The sequence below is a fragment of the Erinaceus europaeus genome, chromosome 4 (assembly GCF_950295315.1).
Source record: "Erinaceus europaeus chromosome 4, mEriEur2.1, whole genome shotgun sequence".
Lineage (NCBI taxonomy): Eukaryota > Metazoa > Chordata > Mammalia > Eulipotyphla > Erinaceidae > Erinaceus > Erinaceus europaeus.
Genome location: NC_080165.1, coordinates 124056088 through 124077863, shown reverse-complemented (window position 1 = coordinate 124077863; position 21776 = coordinate 124056088). Strand labels below are relative to the sequence as shown.

General features: G+C 37.9%; 1 protein-coding gene across 1 annotated transcript in view; it reads right to left on the bottom strand.

The window, feature by feature from the left end:
- The window catches only part of THEMIS (thymocyte selection associated), a 183144-nt gene that overhangs the window by 127385 nt on the left and 33983 nt on the right, over positions 1-21776 (bottom strand). Inside the window, exon 2 of the mRNA XM_007524998.2 lies at positions 6241-6399. Within this exon, the coding sequence (XP_007525060.2) occupies positions 6241-6399 (159 nt within the window). The remainder of the gene's footprint in view (positions 1-6240; positions 6400-21776) is intronic.

Here is a 21776-nt window from a genome sequence, read left to right as displayed (position 1 = left end):
CAGTCTTTTGGTGGTGGGAATGGTGTTTATGTACACTCCCATTAAATTGTAGACATATAAACCACTATTTAATTAATATGAGAGGGGAAAAATTGATCATATATCTAGAACTTCTTAAAACACAGACTGAGTCTTTTTAATACATAGGCTGTCTTTGATATGTTGACTCTCTCAAAAGCCTAGACCAGGGAGAACAGAAGCAACTGGTAGCACAGCTATATACAAGATGCTGGGTATTACACCCCAAACCCTAACAAAGGGACTTTTCAAAGTTAACCCAATCACGAAATAATGTGATGATAACAGTAACTATCCATTGTCTTCTTGAACCCCAAGACAGCAGGAACCTCACATTTCCACTATAGAGCCTATATTTCCCCCAGTCCTGGAACCTTAGGGTGGGGCCCACTTTCCTGCATGCTGCTCTCAATCCAAATCAAATAATATTGCATCCATGGATCGCAACCCAATCAACACAAGGAGTGCCACCCCAGCATGCTTCACTTCAGACTGTGACCAGAGACTTCAGGTGTGGAATAACAACCCTTCAGCTTCATCACTCGGGTGAGACCTTTCCTTTCATAGTATTCTCTAATTCCATTCCAGGTGGTCCACTCCCCAATAAAGTCCCCAAACCTAGATATAGTCCAGGTCCTCTGAGATAGAGCATATGTTTACACGTGCCCATAAGCTAGGGGAAAATATATACCTGAAAGCAGAAGTACAAAAGAGCCTGCAGGGAATACCTCCCAACACCTCATCTGCACTATTCCAGTCTTTAGGTCCACGGTCGTTCAACAATTTGTTTTGCTTTGTATATTAACTCTCTTTTCAGCTACCAGGTTCCAGATGGCAGCACGATGCCGACCAGACTTCCCTGGACAGACAACCACACCAATGCGTCCTGGAGCTCTGCTTCCCCAGAGACCCACCCTACTAGGGAAAGAGAGAGGCAGACTGGGAGTGTGGATAGACCAGTCAATGCCCATGTTCAGCGGGGAAGCAATTACAGAAGCCAGACCTTCTACCTTCTGCAACCCACAAGGACCCTGGGTCCATACTCCCAGAGGGATAGAGAATGGGAAATCTATCAGGGGAGGAGATGGGATATGGAGATCGGGTGGTGGGAATTGTGTGGAGTTGTACCCCTCCTATCCTACAGTTTTGTTAATGTTTCTTTTCTTAAATAAATAATAATAATAATAATAAAATATAAAATATTGTGTGGGTAGACAGCATAATGGTCTCATGCCTGAGGCTCCAAAGTCCCAGGTTCAGTCCCCCATACTACCATAAACTAGATCTGAGCACTGCTCTGGTAAAAAAAAATTAAATATATATATCTCAACAAGATCACAGGATAAAAGGGGTACAATTCTGCACAAATTCCCACTACCACAGTTCAGTATCCCATTGCCTCCCTTGAAAGCTTTCTTATTCTTAATCCCTCTGGGAACACAGACCCATGATTATTATACGGTGCAGAAGGTGGAAGGTCTGGCTTTTGTAATTGCTTCTCCACTGAAGATGGGCATTGGCAGGTTTATCCATACCCCCAGCCTGTTTCTATCATTTCTACCCATGACTTTACTAATTTTTGCCTAAGCCAGACAGCTAACATGCATGTGGGTATTGTCTGGGGATGGGTCAGGTGGTAGCACACCTGGTTAAGTGCTCACATTACAGTGCACAGGGTCCCAGGTTCAAGGCCCTGGTCCCCACCTGCAGGGGAAAAGCTTCATAGTGGTGCTCATGCAGGTATCTCTCTGTCTCTCTCCCTTTCTATCTACCCCTTCCCTCTCAATTTCTCTCTGTCTCTATCCAGTAATTAAAAAAAAATTAAATAAAAACTATATATATAAAGATAAATAAAAACTATATATATAAAGATACTGTCTGGGGAGGTGGTGTCAATGTTGGAAAAAAGGACTAGAAAACTGTTGCAGGAAAGAAAGTAGCTCCCAAATATAGAGGAAGTATATAAATACTGTTAACTGTAAATCCCATCTATTTGATCTGGGGCCCATATTCAGCACAGAAACCTGTGTAACCTCCGCATCCCTGTAGGTCTGAGCTTGCATACTCTGCTCATAGCTAGGAACATTTTAGGCTGCACTCATTGTGGGAACGATCTTCCTTGAGTGGTAGAGTATGTTGGCCCAGACTCCCTTCAAAGAATGGGGCAGTTCCTACCATTGTTGATCCATATTGAGGGCAAGGTCCTACAGGGGCCCACAAAGGGGTCCAAAATGTTGTTCTTGATGTAGATGACCAGTGACAGTGGAGAGAGGAATCTATTACAGAGTTCTTTATTTTTCTTCTTTTTTTCTTTTTTTTGTTTTTTGTTTTTCCCTTTCATTGCTCTAGTTGTTTTTATTGTTGCTGTAGTTATTATTGTTGTTATTATTGATGTAATCATTGTTGGATAGGACAGAGAGAAATAGAGAAGGGAGAGGAAGACAGAGGGGAGAGAAAGACATCTGTAGAACTACTTCACCGCCTGTGAAGCAACTCCCGTGCAGGTGGGGAGCCAGGGACTTGAACCTGGATCCTTATGCCAGTGCTTGAGCTTCTCGGTCCTTGAGCTTCTCACCACGTGCGTTTAACCCACTGCTCTACCACCCGACCCCCTTCCATACCCCCACCCAGAGTTCTTTATTCTTAATAGCTGAGTAGTATTCCATTGTGTATGTATACCACAACTTTCTCAATCATTCCTCTGTTTTGGGGGCACTATAGTTGTTTACAGGTTTTGACTATTATTAACTGTGCTGTTAAGAACATATGTGTACATACATCGTTTTGAATGTGTGTGCTTGACTCCTTAGGATATATCCCTAGAAGAGGAATTATTGGGTCATAAGGAAAGTCTATTTCTAGTCTTATAAGACTGCTCTCCACAAGGGTTAGACCAATTTACATTCCCACCAGTAGAGCAGGAGGGATCCCCCGCTTCTACAACACCAATATTTGTTGTGGCTGTCATTTCTGATGTATGGCATTCTCACAGGGTTGAGGTGGTATCTCATTGTTGCCTTTATTTGCATTTCTCCGACAAATAGTGACTTGGAGCAATGAGGTTTACACTTAACTGTATTTATGTACTCTCTCCATATTTGAGAGCTACTTCCTTCTCCAATCCAGCTTTTTAGTCCTTTTCCCATCTCAGAAACCATCTCCTCAGACAATATCTTTAGCCCACATGCATGTTAGCTGTCTGGCTTAGGCAAAAATTAGCAAAGTCATGGGTTCCTTGGAATATTCCTAAAATAGACTTCCTAGCTTTTTCCAAAATGGAGACCCCAAATCTCATCTGCTATATTCTTGCCTTTAAGTTCCTGATTATTAAACAAGTCATGCTGCTTTATATCTTAATGCTTCTCAGCCACCAAGTTGCAGAAGCTCCCATGATACCAACCTGACTTCCCTGGACAAATGACCTCACTAATGTGTCCTGTAGCACCACCTCTCCACAGCTCTGCCCCAGTAGGGAAAGACAGAAACAGGATGGGAGTTTGGATCAACCTGCCAATGCCCATGTTCAATGGAGAAGCAATTACAGAAGCCAAACCTTCCACCATCTGTACCCCATAACAATCATCGGTCCATGCTCCCAGCGTGATAAAGAATAGGAAAGCTTCCAATGGAGGGGATGGGATGCAGAACTCTGGTAGCAGGAATTTTTGTGGACTTGTACCCTCTTATCCTACAGTCTTGTCAATCATTATTAAATCAACAGTAAAAAAAAAAAAAAGAGAGAGAATTGAGGTAAAGAGAGAGCACCTTTGATCGAACAATAGATAAGCTTTCAGTTGAGAAGGTAGGATACCAAAGTATTTGAAAAGTCCTCTCATCAGGGACTGGGTGGTGGTACACCTGGTTGAGTACACATGTTACAATGTACAAGGACCCAGGTTCGAGCCCTGCATCCCCATCTGCAGGAGGAAAAGTTTGCAAGTGGTGAAGCAATGTTGCAGCTGTCTTTTTCTCTCTTCCTCTCTATCTCTCCTTCCCTCTCGATTTCTGACTATTTATCCAATAAATAAATATAGCAAAGAAAAAGTTTTTTTTAGTTCTCTCATCATACAGCTACTTTGTTTTCGTTACATAAATTTTAAATCAAATGTAGCATCCTCTAGAAGCTTTCCCTAAGCCACTGATAATTACAGTAATAGTAAGTTGCAATTCTTTACACATCTTGGTATAGGACAAGTATTATTCTAAGCATTTATTTTTTGTTTTATTTTATTTTATTTTTGCTTCCAGGGTTATTGCCTGGGCTCAGTACCTGCACTATGAATCCACTGCTCCTGAAGGCCATTTTTCCCATTTTGTTGCCCTTGTTGTAGCTGTTATTGTTGTCATAACTGTTGTTGCTTTTGGATAGGACAGAGAGAAATCAAGAGAAGAGAGGAAGACAGAGAAGGGGAGAGAAAGATAGACATCTGCAGGCCTGCTTCACCGCTTGTGAAGAGACTCCCCTGCAGGTGGGAAGCTGGGGGTTGGAACCAGTATCTTTATGCCAGTCCCTGTGCTTTGTGCCATATGTGCTTAACCTGCTGTGCTACCACCCAGCCCTAGCATTTAAAGTTTTTATTTTTTATGAAAATAATGGCTTTTAATGGGAACCAAAGGTACAGTTGCAATTACATAATTCAATAGAGCAAACCTGTAGTGATCAACAATTTGAAGGGCACAAAATAATAATGGTAACACGGAGTACAGTAAGAATAGCTGCTTCAGAACTTCAGGTGTGGGTTAGTACCACCTGTCCCTGTGAACTTGTCTATGTTCATTCCTGGAGGCCATCTTGCTGAGTCAATGTCACCTGAGCCCTCTACCTCAAAGATCCCATGACCCCCTTCATACTGTAGGTAGTCTACCTGATCATAGACTACTCTGCCACTGCTGTTATCATCATAGATAAATAAATACATATCATACTGTATGCACTTACTACCTTTTCTCATTTACAGTCATGCATCAATTTATATATTCAACACCATCTAGCACATTCTTTGTACCATAAAATGTTTGGTGCTAGAAATACAGAATCACTTATGTTTTATCTGTCAAGAAATCTTAGTCTAGAGTAGAGGTCAGCAAACTGAAACTCACAGGTCAAAATTTACCAGCGATTATTTTTATAAATAGATGTTTATTGAACTGCATCCATGCTCATTGACTTATGTTTCATCTATAATTATTTTCATGTTATGACTTCAGAATGGGAATGTCATGATGGAGGCAATGTTACAGCAAATTCAAAAATATTTTGTTAACTGGCCTTTTGTCAAACAAGCTTGGATATCTCTAGTGTTAACATTAAAGAAAATCATTAATCACTACCCAGAAAACTACTAACACAAACTATGCTAGATAATGAAGATGAAGAAATCAAGTTATGCTTTCATAAGATATGCAAATTATGTTTAGAGAAATAAGTCAGATGGAGAAGACAGACACCACGTGACTATATTCACATATTGTAGTTAAAGAAAATAAACAAATAAAATAAATAAAATAAAAATAGACTACTAAACTAAGAGACCCAATTTGTGATTACTATAAGGAAAATGGAGGTAATTGAGGTTATTGAGGTAACTGAGGTTATGCCTCAATTAGGTAAAATATGTCAATACTGCAGTGCAGTGTATCAAATTGAACTTGTACCAGTGAGCATAAAAAAAGTCTATAGACATTGATTTGTAGTGATGGATACATAAAACACTCAGTTTCAAAGTGCAGTGCTACTTCAGTACATTTTTTAATTTAAAGATAGGGAAAAAAAATTTTTTACCTTCTATCACTATTTAAAATCATTGAAAAAAAAGGAGTAGTTGACCAATATAATGCATGCTTTGCCATGCGTAAGGATCCGGGTTTAAGCTCCTATTCAGCAAGTGGGAACACATGCATAGGGAAAGCTTTAGGGCAGTGGAACTGTGTTATGGCATCTCTTTCTCTCTCTCCCTCTCTCTCTCTCTCTCTCTCTCTCTCTCTGTGTGTGTGTGTGTCTCACCCTCCTTCTGGAGTTAAAAAACAAAAGGTCGGAGCTTACTGGGTGAGAGTCCCATTCCCAGCAAAGTCATGATGGAGAAAAAAAATCAATTATTATAAGATTCTTACTTTTTTTCACTCACTATTAAATAACAAAGCAATTATTGTTTTAGTTATACATATGTATATGACTCTTAACAACAGAGTTTTGCCAGTGAGGATGATTGCAATATACTGTACCTGGAAAATTCATAGGCAGTTCAAATGGTTGTAGCGACTCACAACCTTCAATACGCTCACAAATTTCAGCCATGATTTTCTTAATTTTTAGATCAGTAATTTTAATCACCTCTCCTGTCGACAAACAGCATTCATTTCCATGCATTTCACAAAGAGGACCTAAAAGTAGTGAAAAAAAAAACTTTTAAAATGAATCAAATTAGAAAGAACAAAGTAAGAATCAAAAAGGTCAGAAAAAGTGCTTTTATTCAGTTTTTCTCTTGCCTACTTCTAAACAGGAATCTAATCAAGCTTGGCAAAATGTACAGCATGTACCAAGAAAAATATTAGATTTCTTTTTCATCCACTGGGCAAAGTATAAACAATCTTTTTCTGTTATTATTGTAAATTGAATTTATGGCTTCCTCAGCACCTTTAGCTCATCTTTCCAAGGTCAAACTACAAGCATGTCTTCCCTGCTGAAATTTATGATCTGTTACTGCTGGGTCACAGAATTAGGCTCATAGAAGTGAACAATGATCTAAGTAAGTACTGCAAATAAGATAGTAATACAATCCAAGATCCAAATACAGAGGTTCTGCACACCAGACCTTTACATTAAAGGTCTATTTATTAAATCTAGTTTCTTATTGTGAATATGAGACTTTTCTTTCCCATTTCATATCATTTTTGGCAAGCTGGAAACAATCCTCAATTACTTTATGACAATTGTAGACAGACGAGTCCAGATAAAAATGGAAAACTTCATTTTGGTTCAAGGTTTCAGTTTGTTTTAGAAGTCTTTTATCATAGATGCTAAAATCGAATATTTTCTGTAATTGTTGATAGTAGAAGAGTGGGCAGTGAAATAGGAATAAATGAGCACCAAGAGAAAGGAGAGGTAAAAAATTTAGTCTATCACTAATACAAAAGGTACAACACAAAAAGCTACCTGAGATGTCGTTACTTTATAATTAAATAGTAAACTAAAGATCAGTCTAAATAAACACTACAAAACTGTGGGGTTTGAAGTCTATCATCTTTTTGTCCTTAGTTCCACTTTGTCTCATGTTCTCTTTACAACAATAAAATGTGAACAATGTGGGGATTAATACTTTATTTTGTTGTCTTGTTCTGTTTTCTGAGTTTTCTCTGTTGAATTTGTCTCTACCTTGAATCTTATCTGACATAAGTAAATCCAAACCATTTTATAGCATTAATAGGTCCTATAAAAGTAGTTAAACTAGGTACACGACCTAGCCCCCTGCAGCCCCTCCGATCTACATCTGAAGTGGTGCATTAACAGAGAGCACAGGACATTCACAAACTAGAAAAAAGTGTTTTAGTACAGGAAATTTATTCAGGAGCACAGCCATTTCTAGGCAATACAAGAATGTTCTGACCTCACTCTCCTCCTGCCCTTTCTACCTCTTCCTCCAGGGCACTGGCCAGATTTAACCAAATTCCAGTGATCAGGGGAACTGTTGAAGTGCACAGAGTCAGGCCCCAGGCAGAGTGGAAGTGAAAATTCAGCATATTATCCTAATAAAATTAGTGAATGCTGCCATGCCATGTGCCTCCTCAACATTTGAGTATGTACTTTAACTATCCCCTCTCTTTCTCCTACTCTCCCTTTAGTTACATGTGTGTTCATGCTTTTTATTAACCTTAACACATAGTGTTGCCAATTGTCTCAAATTCTTTGTAGAACAAATTAAGATTTTAAAATACAATAATACATCAACAATGACCTTGTTCTCCAGCGAATTCAAATTAGTTATCTTCTATGATCTTCACCTGGCAAGTAATCACATACTAACATTTTATATCTTCAGTATTATTTCATCTAGTACTTAGCTTTATATGACTTTAGTTTTATTCCAATTCAACTCTAAATTTTCATTAAAATCAATATTGCATTATATTTTTGCATAAGTAAAACTCACTATGTGTTCTGCCCTGTGCTTTCTCAGAGATAGAATCTCTCCCACCTCCACCAAGAAACACTATTGAAGGGATACAAACAAGGAGACAAAGGCACAGATTGAAAAGAGCGAAGGAAGGAAAGAAGGAAGGAAGGAAGGAAGGAAGGAAGGAAGGAAGGAAGGAAGGGATGGATGGAAGGGAGGAAGGGAGGGAGGGAGGAAGGAAGGGTGGAAGGAAGGAAGGAAGGAAGGAAGGAAGGAAGGAAGGAAGGGAGGGAGGAAGGGAGGAAGGAAGGAAGGAAGGGAGGAAGGGAGGAAGGAAGGAAGGGAGGAAAGGAGGGAGGGAAGGGAGGAAGGAAAGGAGAGAGGGAAGGGAGGAAGGGAGGGAGGGAGGGAAGAAGGAAGGAAGGAAGGGAGGAAGGGAGGGAGGGAAGGGAGGAAGGGAGGGAGGGAGGGAAGAAGGAAGGAAGGAAGGAAGGAAGGAAGGAAGGAAGGAAGGGAGGGAGGGAGGGAGGGAGGAAGGGAAAGAGGAAGGGAGGAAGGAAGTAAGGGAGGGAAAGAGGAAGGAAGGAAGAAAAGAAGGAAGGAAGGGATGAAGGGAGGGAGGAAGGAAGGAAGGAAGGAAGGAAGGAGGAAGGAAGGAGGAAGGAAGGAAGGAAGGAAGGAAGGAAGGAAGGAAGGGAGGGAGGGAGGGAGGAAGGAAGGGAGGGAGGGAGGGAGGAAGGAAGGAGAATGTCTGTGTATGTCTATGTGTATGTATAATGTATGCATCGTAGAAGCATATTAAAATATTTAATAAAGAACATATAATAATGAGTTTAGGGAAAGATTCTTCATGGATATGACAGTAGAATTTTAGAGGAAACAAGTCGGAGAAAACAGAATTTGAAAAGGTGGAGCAGGGGAGATTGCACTGTGGTTGTGTGAAAGACTTTTCATGCCTGAGACTCTGTCCCAGGTTCAATACCTAGCACCACAATACCCCAGAGCTGAGCAGTGCTCTGGTCTCTCTCCCTCCCTTATATCCTTCCTCTCTCTCCCTCCCTTATATCCTTCCTCTCTGTCCCTCACTCACTCCTGTCTCTCTCTCTCTCTCTCTTTCATTAAGATAAAATAAAACAAAATAAAAATTTTAAAAAGTGATTTAAAAGCCACTTATATGAGTTTGATTCAATCTAGAAATTCAAAGTAATACTTCATGTTTCAAATGAAAGTAAGAAAAGTTAAACTGTAAAAAAATGAGACTAAGAAAACAGAGGAAGTTCAGATCATGCAGCCATTTTTATGAAATTGCCAATAAATTAAAAAACAATTGGAGTCTAAAGCAACCATAAAGTGAACATTTTCCAATTATCAAGATTCAGTAACTAATACCAATTTATTTTTGTTTTTAAGTTATTTTTATTTATTTATTATTGAATAGAGACATAGAGAATTTGAGAAGGGAGGGCAGATAGAGAGTAAGAGAGACAGAGAGACACCTGCAGCACTGCTTCACCACTGATGAAGCTTTCCTCCTGCATGTAGGGACCACACACTTGAACGCTGTAGTGTGTGTACTTAAACAAGTGTGCCTCCGCCTGCCCCCAACTAATACCAGTTTAATGAGTGATCACATGTATCTAGGAGCTTGTTAGAATCTTGGCCAGTATCTAGGTCTCCTGAATACCAATCACATTATTAACAAGATCACCAGATTCCTACAGATATTAAAGTTTGGAAATCACTGGTCTAGATAACAAACGTATAAAATAGTGCCTGATCTAGGACTGTCTCAAGTCTAACCAAAAAGGAAAGGATTTACCATGCAGATAGAGGATAGAAAGGGAAGAATTTTAAGGAAGACTGTTATATAGTATAACTTTTCTTTGTCTCTTGAAATATAACTTAATTCAACTTATTTCATTGGATTTCAACTAAATGTTTGACATAATTTTTAAAATTATTTTATTTGACATGCCATATTCATTTATAAGTCTATTATAAAGTTAGTTTCTTTTTCTTAATCTTTATGTATTGGATAGAGACAGAAATTGAGCGGGAAGGAAGAGATAGAGAGGGAGAAAGAGAAACACCTACAACCTTGCTTCACCACACAAAGCTTTTCCCGGGCAGGTGGGGACCAGGGGCTCGAAAGTGGGTCATTATGCACTGTAATATGTGCGCTCAACCAGGGGCACTACCACCTTACTCCTCAGAGGTACAGTCCCTCTCACCAAATTGTCATATACCTCCATCACAGAAAGCTGAGTCCCCAAGTCCCTTGCAACATTCTTCCATATTCTGCTTTTGAGCCATTGAATGTGCTGAAATTGACCACTGTATATTGAGGTTTTTATCTACTATTTTTTCCTTGTTATATTTCTTAAGACCCAGCTAAGAGTGAAGTCACCCTAAATTTATCCTTCTGGCTTATCTCATTTAAAATTATTTCCTTAATGTAGCCTTATCTATATTATAGCAAAAGAGAAGATTACATTTTTAATTACAGCTAAGTAGTATTTCATTGTCTGTATACTACATCATTCATAGCCAATAATATGTCTTTGAACACTTAGGTTGTTTTATTTTGCTTAATTTCAATGTATGTTATAGGTGTAATGCACATCAAATTACCTGACTTGGAGGATGTTTTTATTTAGAATTCAAAAAAAGATTAATTTATTTGATGTTACATTATATATATATATATTCAAATGGTATAGAAGCCAAAGAATTCTGAGAGGAGAAAACGGTGTGAATTTTTGTCATTATCTAAAATATCTTTAACTCTTCAAAGAATTTATTTCATGAAAAAATGGAAATCATTTTTAATTGTTTTTGACATACAAGTAAAGGAATTTTAAGTAGGAACTAGTCTTTAAAGATTATTTCTGATGTATTTATTTATTCATCTATTTATTTTGGATAGGGAAATTGAGAGACAAGGGGGAGATAGAAGATGGAAAGAGAGATACTGCTTCACCTCCTGTGAAATTCCCCCCTTGCATGTGGGGAACAGAAGCTTGAACCTAGGTATTCGTACATTATAATATGTGCATTCTGCCAGGTTCACCTCCACCTGGTCTCAGCATTTCTTTTCAACTCTTCATGAATTTCTTTAAGCAAGAAAACTATCGTTTCACGTTTAACAGTGTTTGTTGATGCCCAGTACAACAAACATTATCTCCATAGCAGATAATAAACTTAACAACAGATAGCAATTCCCTGAACCTTGAAGGTTCTTATACTATGTTATCATCAATATGTCATCAGTTTCTTAAATACAGTTTTCCTCAGGAAAAAATATATATATATAACTAATTTTAAATAAAGTCTTATTTCTTAATTCTTAATGAGTGATTAAGAACACATAAAATGTGTGTGAGTATGCTTGTATAATTTTAAAGATACACTTTAACTATGTGCTTGTATATATAGATTTGCATTAAAATAGTTTTCATTTCAGTTTAACCACAAAACATCTATTTAATATGCAAATCTCAAATCAACTAAATCTTGACAGACTGATTCTTTCCAAGTCAGGGCATATGTATTCAAATAATGCCAAACATCAGAGAAAGCTGGAACAAAGCAGCCTGTTTTTAGTGATCAAACATTGCCCCTGAAGACTAAATGAAAGAGCCATGGGCCTTTGAAATCACCTTTCTGTAAAGCTACTTTGCTCAATAAAGACTACACATTAATATCCTTTTATGAACTCATCCCTTATTTGACAATCCATATAAGCACTGCTGTGATCACATCAGAACAGCCCAAACAATTGTTTCAATGGACTTTCTTCCATCTCTCCTACAAAGTTAAAAATGTGTGCAGTCAAGAAAGATGAAACTGAACAGTGTTTGGGTTTTTACCCCTTTGTTCATAATGCACCCATTCCCTTAATTTCCTATCCTTTCTCCTTGCCATAACAGGCCACTTATTTTCTTACTTCTTCATTAACTGGTCAAAGTTCAGCCAGTTCTAAAGATCCAGCTCATATTCATCACCTTCTTCTTCAAAGCCTTCCTTTATCTGCATACCTAAGCAAGAATGAATTCTCTTCTCCTGTATTGTAATAGCATTTTACCTGTCTCTCCATTACAGTTACAATGTGATTATCAGCAAGCCTGCTACCAAGATAATATTTCCCTTTTAAATATATATGGTTATTGATTTCCTACAGAAGAGGTAATATCTGAATTATATTTCTACCTGTTCCTTCACATTTACAATGAGTAACAATTTGCATCATTTAGTTCCTCACTGAAGGTTGAGTTATAGCTTAGTTTTCCTATGAAATGACAATAAACTATTGTGAAGTAATGACTTAGTCATTCACATCAGCAGTTTGAAGCATGACCAACTTCAGACTTTGGCTTGGATTGTATCTTCGTTTGATATGTTTATACATTAGACTAGTTGACATCATGCAATTTCACTAGACAAGTAAAAATAATGTTCAATGGAAGTCGGCAGTAGCGCAGTGGGTTAAGCACACGTGGCTCAAAGCACAAGGACGGGTTTAAGGAATCGGGTTGGAACCCCAGGCTCCCCACCTGCAGGGGAGTTGCTTCACAGGCAGTGAAGCAGGTCTGCAGGTGTCTTTCTCTTCCCCTCCCTGTCTTCCCCTCCTCTCTCCATTTCTCTCTATCCTGTCTAACAACAACAACAACAACAATAATAACCACAACAACAATGAAAAAAGGCAACAAAAAAGGGAAAATAAAAATATTTTAAAAATTGAAAAAAATAATAATGTTGAATAATTCTGTAAATTTACTTACATTCATTCACTTTTAATAAAATGAAATTTATTTAAAAGTAGATTTTTAAATCTTGTTAAATTCACTAGATGACCACCATTCTATTTTGACATTGCTAGACTGAAGTCGAGCCCATGAGACATATGGGCTGGTTAGGAAGAGTTAAGAAACTGCCTATATAAAATATTATCTATATTTACAAAAGGACATATAGAATCAAATCAGGTTGTGATTGGCAGTGGAACTGGATCTCCGTTCTGCATAAATAGAAGTGATTATTCTTTGTGTAAGGTTAATGCAAATTACCAAAGGAAACACGTAAATATGAAATTAATGTTTGACAATGGTGCCCCTAGATTTAGTAGTTGGTAAGACACTAAAAATCACTATAGTGATAAATTCCATATTCGAAATTAATGTCTAGATAGCTCACCTTAGGCATAAAGCTTTATATGACCAGTTTTCCACTGTCTCAGTACCAATCAAGGAAGACCAGTTATTCCCACTCTGTAAAAATTTTATCAGAAGTGGGTAAGTATGATATTTTAATAAAGTGTGCAAATAAATAAGAATGAGACAGCAAACTTGCAGCTCCACTAGGGGTGAATTGTACTAGTTAATAATTACACATACCACTGTGAGACATATTGAACATAGTTAGAAAAGTATCATTTAAGACTGTAGAGAATGCTGTTCCCACCAAAATAACAAAATAAGGAGGACAAAAAAAGGCACTAGGTAACAAGAAAAAAAATGCAATCACACTAAGAACTAAGATATCCCTTCTCTTACTTCTAAGGAAAGAGGATTTTTCTTGTGAACTGGAAATTTAAGTATTGTTCAGGAAGTCATGTTTAAAGATAGAAATGTTATGCATGTATAGACTTTTGTATTTACTAATGACTGTAAAATATTAATCCCCCAATAAAGGAAAAATGTTTTTAAAAATAGTAAGGATAGAAATATGCTAGGGACTGTAGTGAACAATGTTGCATTTTTGTTGTTGTTGTTGTTGTCTGTTTGTTTTAATTTTGAACATGGAGTGTGAAGATGATTCACCAGGTGGAATACTGGACTTGCATATGCATGAAATCCCAAGTTCAATTCTTGGCACCACATATCTCAGAACTGATCACTGATCTCTCTCCTGCTCATATAAATAAATAAGCAAATATATAAGCAAACAAACAAAAAAAACCCAACCTCTATTTTTTTTATTTTAACGTGATGAAATAATTAAAGTCACAGATTGGAATGAGTAATACCTTAGATACAGATAATTAAAATAGTAAGACCAGAAGCTAGAAAATGCCCAAATGGTGGCCCTGAAGATAGCGCAGTGGATAAAACACTGGACTCTTAAGTGTGAGGTTCCGAGTTCAGTCCCTGGCAGAACATGTACCAGAGTAATGTCTGGTTCTTCCTCTCTCTCCTCCTATCTTTCTCATTAATAAATAATTTTTTTTAAAAAAAAGAAAAATGCCCAACTTTAAACTACTTAGTGAAATATGTAGCATTTAAAGTACTAAGATTTAGTATTCAAGGTGGGAAAGGTTCAGTTTTATAGCAAACTAAAAACTTGATATTTGGTAAATGGAAGAATCAGTTTAACAGGGTAAATTACAAACTACAGAAATCATCCCTCGAAGTATTTTCTATAAAAGTATCGGTTTCTTTAAGTTAATAGAACAGAAATTACAGAAGTTTACCTGGAACCAGAAGATGCCCAGAATCACCAAAACACTTCCAAGAAAAATCAACAAAAATTAAGGCATATTGTTCCTGATATCCAGAAAGATAGTAATCAAAGTTGCAGGGGGCCCCAGAACAGAAGGCAGCCCCCGCCCCAGAACATTAACAGAAAGGAGAGGCTTTTGAATAAATGTTGCTGGAAACATGCAGAAGATTGAAACAAGACCAGCATACACAATGTACAAAACTCCAGATGGATCATTCACCTAAATGTTAGAACAGACACTATTAAAATTCATAGAAGAAAATAGGCTGGGGAGATAGCACAATGGTTATGCAAAAGACTCTGATGCATCAGAGTCCCCAAGTTCAATCCCCAGCACCACTATAAGCCAGAGCTGAGCAATGTGCTGGTTTCTCTCCCTCTCCTTCTCACTAATATAAAGTATTTTTTTTAAGATTTTATTTATTTATTAATGAGAAACATAAGAGGAGAGAGAAAGAGCCAGACAGCACTCTGGTACATGGCTGCCGGGGACTGAACTCAGGACCTCATGCTTGAGAGTCCAGTGCTTTATCCACTAAGCCACCTCCCTGACCGCCAAAATAAAATATTTTTAAAAACATTGGCAGGATGCTTCAAACTATTTACTATTTACTTTGAAAATGTCTTTAAGGGCTCAAGTTCAACAGCAAAGAAACAAAGGCAAAAATAAACTAATGGGGGCTACATCAAACTGAAAACCTTCACAGCAAAAGGAACTGTCCTAAAACAGACACCTTATTGAAAGGGAGAATATCTTTATGTGTCACACATCAGACAAAGGATTAATAACTAAAATATATAAAGAATTCACTAAACTCAGCAACAAATACCAAAGACAGAGAGAGAGTGAGAGGGAAGGAGGGAGGGAGGGAGGGAGGGGGAGAGAGAAAGAGAGAGAGAGAGATGGGTTAGACAGCTGCACACCTGGTAGAGCATACACATTACAGTGTATAAGGAACTGGGTTCAACCTAGGTCCCACCTGCAGAAGAGAGGAAGTAAATATGGCGAAACAGTGCTACAAGTGTCTATTTCTCCTTCTCTTTCAATTTCTCCCTGTCTCTATCCTAAATTAATTAATAAAATGAAAATATAAAGTAAAATAAATAAAAAGTAAGGATGGGACATGAACAGGACCAGAGAACAGACTCAGATGGTCAACAGACATGAAAAAATATTCAAAATCACTACCAGAGAAATGTAAAGATACAAAATGGGATATCACTTCACACCTGTGAAAATGTCATACATCTAAAAGGGAAGAAACAGAGTGCTAGCAAGGATGTAAGGGGAAAGCTGCCCTTATACACTGCTGGTAAGAATATAAGTAAACTGGTTAGCCTCTTTGAAAAACAGTCTGGTGATTATACAGAATATTGGAACTGGATTGCCATGGGATCTTACAATTCCTCTCATAGTAATGTATCCAGGGTTCGGGTGGTGGTGCATCTGGTTGAGTGCACATGTTACAATGTTCAAGGACCCAGGTTCAAGCCCTTGCTCCCCATTTTCAGGGAGAAATCTTTGCAAGTGGTAAAGCAGCGGTACAGGCATCTCTCCTCCTCTCTATCTTTTGAGTTCTGGCTGTCTCTCTCCAATAAATAAATAAAGATAATAGTTTATATTATTTTTCACTTTGTTGAGGAGTCAATGGATTACAGTATAATTATTGACTCATGGGCACAATTATTCATTTCCTTATCATAAGTACCTGCAAAATACTCTCACCCCCAACCATTTTCTTTTTTTTTAATTTTTTTAAATTATTGGTTGTATTTATTGAATAAAATTTGTAATGTCTCTGTTTTTAAACTCAGACTTAGTTTGCCTTTCACACAACGACCTGCCTGCCTCACCTATGTCATTTTTTTTCTTTCATGTACCAGGACCTGAAATATCCCCTCTAACAATATCAGTCCATGATGGATTAGGAAAGGAAATAAATCGGACCTTCAACAGTTTGACAAGCACTTTAAAACTTAAGTATGAAAATATGACTACAATCAGTGCAGGAAACCAGGTTATAGCCTCAGAAGTTAGAGAACTGGAATAACATTTGAAAATACTGAGGAAAAAACTAAATTTATAATGTAATACAAAAAGTCTTAATTGGTATTATTAAGTCATCTGCCTCAATGTCAACAGCAACCTGGGTGTCCTGACAACAAGACACATGGATATTTATTGACTTGATAGTTATAGCTCCAATTAAAAAGTATTACATTGGCATAATGATTTCTATATATCACTTTTCTAATTGTTTGAGGCAGTGCTTGAGCCTAATAGATCCAGGTGCCTTCAACTCTAGGACCAGACTGATAGAGCCAAAGTCTAAAGCCACAAGCAGCTAAAAGTCTACTGGGATGTAAATTCCATGCGTTCTGTCTAGCCGGCATGTCAAGTATTCTCCAGGTGGGAGGTAGCAAATATCCAGACTGCATCTTATCATTTACCGTCCCGTCACTCTCATGACATATTTCCAACAGAATCTGGATGGGGGTTAATAACTTTTTTAAACATAAAGTCCCAGGTAACCATGAAAGGTATAAATTACTTCTTGCCCATTTCTGCATTGTGACTTGCTTTACTCCCTTTGAACCCCTTGGGTAACATGTATTTTTTTTTAATTAACCTTTAGCTTACTAATTTAGTCTCAATGGCTTAGTCAAAAAATATATAGCAGTGATAAATACAGGCTTCTTTAATCCATCTTTATGTTTCCCTATAGCAACTGTCTGAATTAAGGCACAAGCATCTAACTTCAAAGTAATCACAACTTAATATAGCCCAATGGTAGCTATAGGATTAGACTTAATTTCATTTACATGTCTAAACAAAGTAGCATTAATTCTAATAATATATTTAACCACTTAATTTCAGCATCACAGGGAAGTTTAAATATTGCATCATTCTTCTAAGGCATGGTAATAAAGTGTTTCTAAAACATCAATGTCAAGTGACTGTCCAGACTATATTTGAATAGTTTCATCAATGACATAAGTTCAGTTATTTTAGATCATCTTCTCTAGCTATGGTCAGTTGCCACTGTTAAACGCTTTGTGCTTTGTTAAATGTAATATGCATTTTTACAGAATATATACATTAGAACTATTTTCAGCTCTTGGAACGATACAGAAGAAAAATGTTATCTTGGGATTGGGGCGGTAGCGCAGCGGGTTAAGCGCACATGGCGCAATGTGCAAAGACCTGCTTACTAGTTTAAGCCCCCGGCTCCCCACCTGCAGGGGATTCGCTTCACAGGCGGTGAAGCAGGTCTGCAGGTGTCTATCTTTCTCTCCCCCTCTCTGTCTTCCTCTCCTCTCTCCATTTCTCTCTGTCCTATCCAACAACGACGACATCAACAACAACAACTACAACAACAATGGAAACAAGGGCAACAAAAAGGAAATAAAGAAAAACTGTATCTTAAAATGCTTTCAGATATTTATCGTGATAAGTCTTTTATAATATATCAATCAAAATATGTTTAAAAGTAGACTGTAAGCTGACTTCTGGAGGCATGTCCATAAAGTAGCAGCTGCTTCATTTGACTCCCCTGGCCAACTAGTTAAAGCAAAACAACAACAACAACAAAACAAAACAAAAAACCTGAAAATTTGCCAAATTACAACTGGAATATTTTAAGAAACTCACTACATCACAGGTGGGTGCAGGTATGCATGTTCAGTGGATGAAAAATTATTGGGGATGCTATGTATTTTGACTGAAAAAAGGAATAGTGGTCCATGTACATAATTAACACATGACTTACATCATCATCATCATACAGCAGACATGTAGCATAGGATGTAGACTCTCAAAGAATTATGGAAACTAAAAGTTAGTTTCCACATGAAGGGAGGGTCTGGAAGAAGTACAGGCCTTTTTCACTCCCTCCTGTTTGTCCTTAGCCTGGCTGCTGCTATTTCTTTTTTTTTTTCCCTATCTTTTTTCCCTAAGCTTTTTTTATTATTATTTTTTATTTATTTAAGAAAGGAAACATTAACAAAACTGTAGGATAGGAGGGGTACAACTCCACACAGTTCCCACCACCCGATCTCCATATCCCATCCCCTCCCCTGATAGCTTTCCCATTCTCTATCCCTCTGGGAGTATGGACCCAAGGTCTTTGTGGGTTGCAGAAGGTGGAAGGTCTGGCTTCTGTAATTGCTTCCCCACTGAACATGGTCGTTGACGGGTCGATCCATACTCCCAGTCTGCCTCTCTCTTTCCCTAGTAGGGTGGGTCTCTGGAAGCTGGGCTCCAGGAGACTTCAGGTGTGGAATGACAACCCTTCAGCTTCATCACTTGGGTGAGACCTTTCCTTTCATAGTATTCTCTAATTCCATTCCAGGTGGTTCACTTCCTAATAAAGTCCCCAAACCTAGATCTAGACCAGGTCCCCTGAGATACAGCATTTGTTCACACGTATCCATAAACTAGGGCAAAATATGTACCATGTACCTGAAAGCAGAAGTACACAAGAGTCTGCAGTGAGTACCCCCCAACACTTCGTCTGCAATATTCCAGCCTTTAGGTCTATGATTGTTCAACAACTTGTTTGGCTTTGTATGTAAACTCTCTTTTCAGTCACCAGGTTCCAGATGCCAGCATGATGCTGACCAGACTTCCCTGGACTGATTACCCCACCAGTGCTGCTGCTATTTCTACTGGAACCCATATAATAAGAAGATGAATGCTATTAAAATTTAAAGTCTCATGGCTCCTGCCACCTGGCTGGCTAGGCTTTTCTCTCTTGCCTATTGTCCTATAAAGGTTTTTAAGTACTTAATAAACCTCCCACATTTATAAACCCCACATTAAAAAAAAAGAAAAGAAAAGAAAAAAATCCATTCATTTGTTGCTGACTGTTATTTTTTATTTTTACAATGGGCAATGGCTTAACAAGCCATGCTTAGTGGTAGCTTAGTAGCTACACAGTGGATGCAGGATCAGTGGCAGGAAGGCATTTAATTACAGGGAGTTTAATCTGTGAACTCAGGGGCAACAGGATATTGAATTACCCACAGGGTTTAAGGAATAAACATGAGAACTAAAGCCCTGTCTTTGGCTCAAACTCACACAGTGGGCTAGGAAAATAAACCCCAACCAGCTTCTAGAAGTGTGGTCAGAAATAAGCAGCTGTGGTACTTTGCTCCCCACTTTCCTGATCAGCTAATTAAAGTAACAACTCAAAAAAAAAAACTTTCTAAATTACAACTGTGACTTTTTAAGAAGCTCATTTAGCCACAAGTGGGTGTAGGTACACATGATCAATGGGTAGTAAAGGGGTGAGGGAGGTTCTCAGAGCTTATGAAGCCATGCTTAATAGCAGCTGTTGTCAGAGGGAGGGAGATGGAGAATTCCTGGGCATATTAACTCAGAGGCTCCAAGGTACTTAACAATTCACAAGGAAAATCAGGACTTAAGAGAAAACTTGCCTAAGAACTAAACCTATGTGGGTGCTAGAAACTGGCTAGGGAAATAAATCCTACTTGTTCTCTCAGTACTCACGAGAAAGCAATTCTACTGTGCTGTTACACCACACCAGCCTGGAAACACAGCAGTAAGAGGCACTATATTAACATCACAGGCACTAAACCAGCCCAGTGACACATTATAGAATCTCCCTTCCCCCACAAAAATCAAGAAACAGGCAAATTCAGCACTGTAGCAGCAGTGCCACCTGCTGGCACAACAGAAGCCATGTTAAATATGGAAGTTTAAATCTCCATACAACCCCCATGGCTATGGACATCTAATTCTTGACAATGGGGCCCAAAATATTAAATGGAGAAAGAGAGTCTCTTCAACAAATGGTGCTGGGAAAATTGGGTTGAAACATGAAGAAGATGGGCTGAACCATTACATTTCACCACACACAAAAGTAAACTTCAAATAGATCAAGGACTTGGATGTTAGACCAGAAACCATCAAATATTTAGAGGAAAATATCAAAAGAACTCTTTTTCATCTAAGTTATAAAGGCATCTTCAATGACTCAAGTCCAATCTCAAGAAAATTAAAAATAAACCAATGGGGCTACACCAAACTGAAAGGTTTTTTTAACAGCAAAAGAAACTACTATCAAAGAGACTCCTTACATCATGGGAAAAGATATATATATATATATATATATGCCATAAATGAGACAAAAGACAAAACTATATAAATAGATCACCAAACTCAGAAAGAAAACAAATACCATTTAAAAGTGGGGAGACTATATGAACAGAACAGTCATCAAAGAGATCCAAAAGGCCAACTGTAGACTTATAAGACTTATAAAACTTATAAGACTTATAAAAACATGCTCCAAGTCATTGATTGTCAGAGAAATGAAAATAAAGACAACAATGAGATGCCACTTCAACCCTCTGAGAATGTTATACATCAAAAAGGACAGTAACAACAAATGCTGGACTAGAGAGGTTGTAGGGACAAAGAAACACTCCTGCACTGCTGGTGGGTATGTAAATTGGCCCAAACCCCTGGAGAGCAGTCTGGAGATCTCCCAGAAAGCTAAAAATGTCCCAACCCTATGACTCAGCAATTCCTTTGCTGGGGTTATATCCAAAGGAATTAAATATGGTTCAAGCCCCCAGCTCTCCACCTGCAGGGAAGTCACTTCACAAACAGTGAAGCAAGTCTGCAGGTGCCTATCTTTCTCTCCCCCTCTGTCTTCCCTTCCTTTCTCCATTTCTCTCTGTCCTATCCAACAACAATGCCATCAATAACAACAATAATAATAACTACAACAATAAAATAACTAGGGCAACAAAAGGGAATAAATAAATGAATAAATATTTTTTAAAAGGAATTAAATAGACTATCCAAAGAGTATTGATGTACAGCTATGTTCATAGTAGCACTGTTTGTAATAGCCCAAGCTTTGAAGCAGTTTAGATGTTCAAGAGATGAGTGGCTAAGAAAGTTATGATATATATATATATATATATATATATATATATATATATATATATATATATATATCATGGAATACTACTTCACCTTCTTCACCTCATCTTGGATGGAGCTTGAAGAAATAATGTTAAGTGAAATAAGCCAAAAAAAGAAGGGAAAATATAAGCTGATCACACATACGGTCAGAAGTTGAGAATCAAGAACAGAATGGGGAAACACAAAGTAGA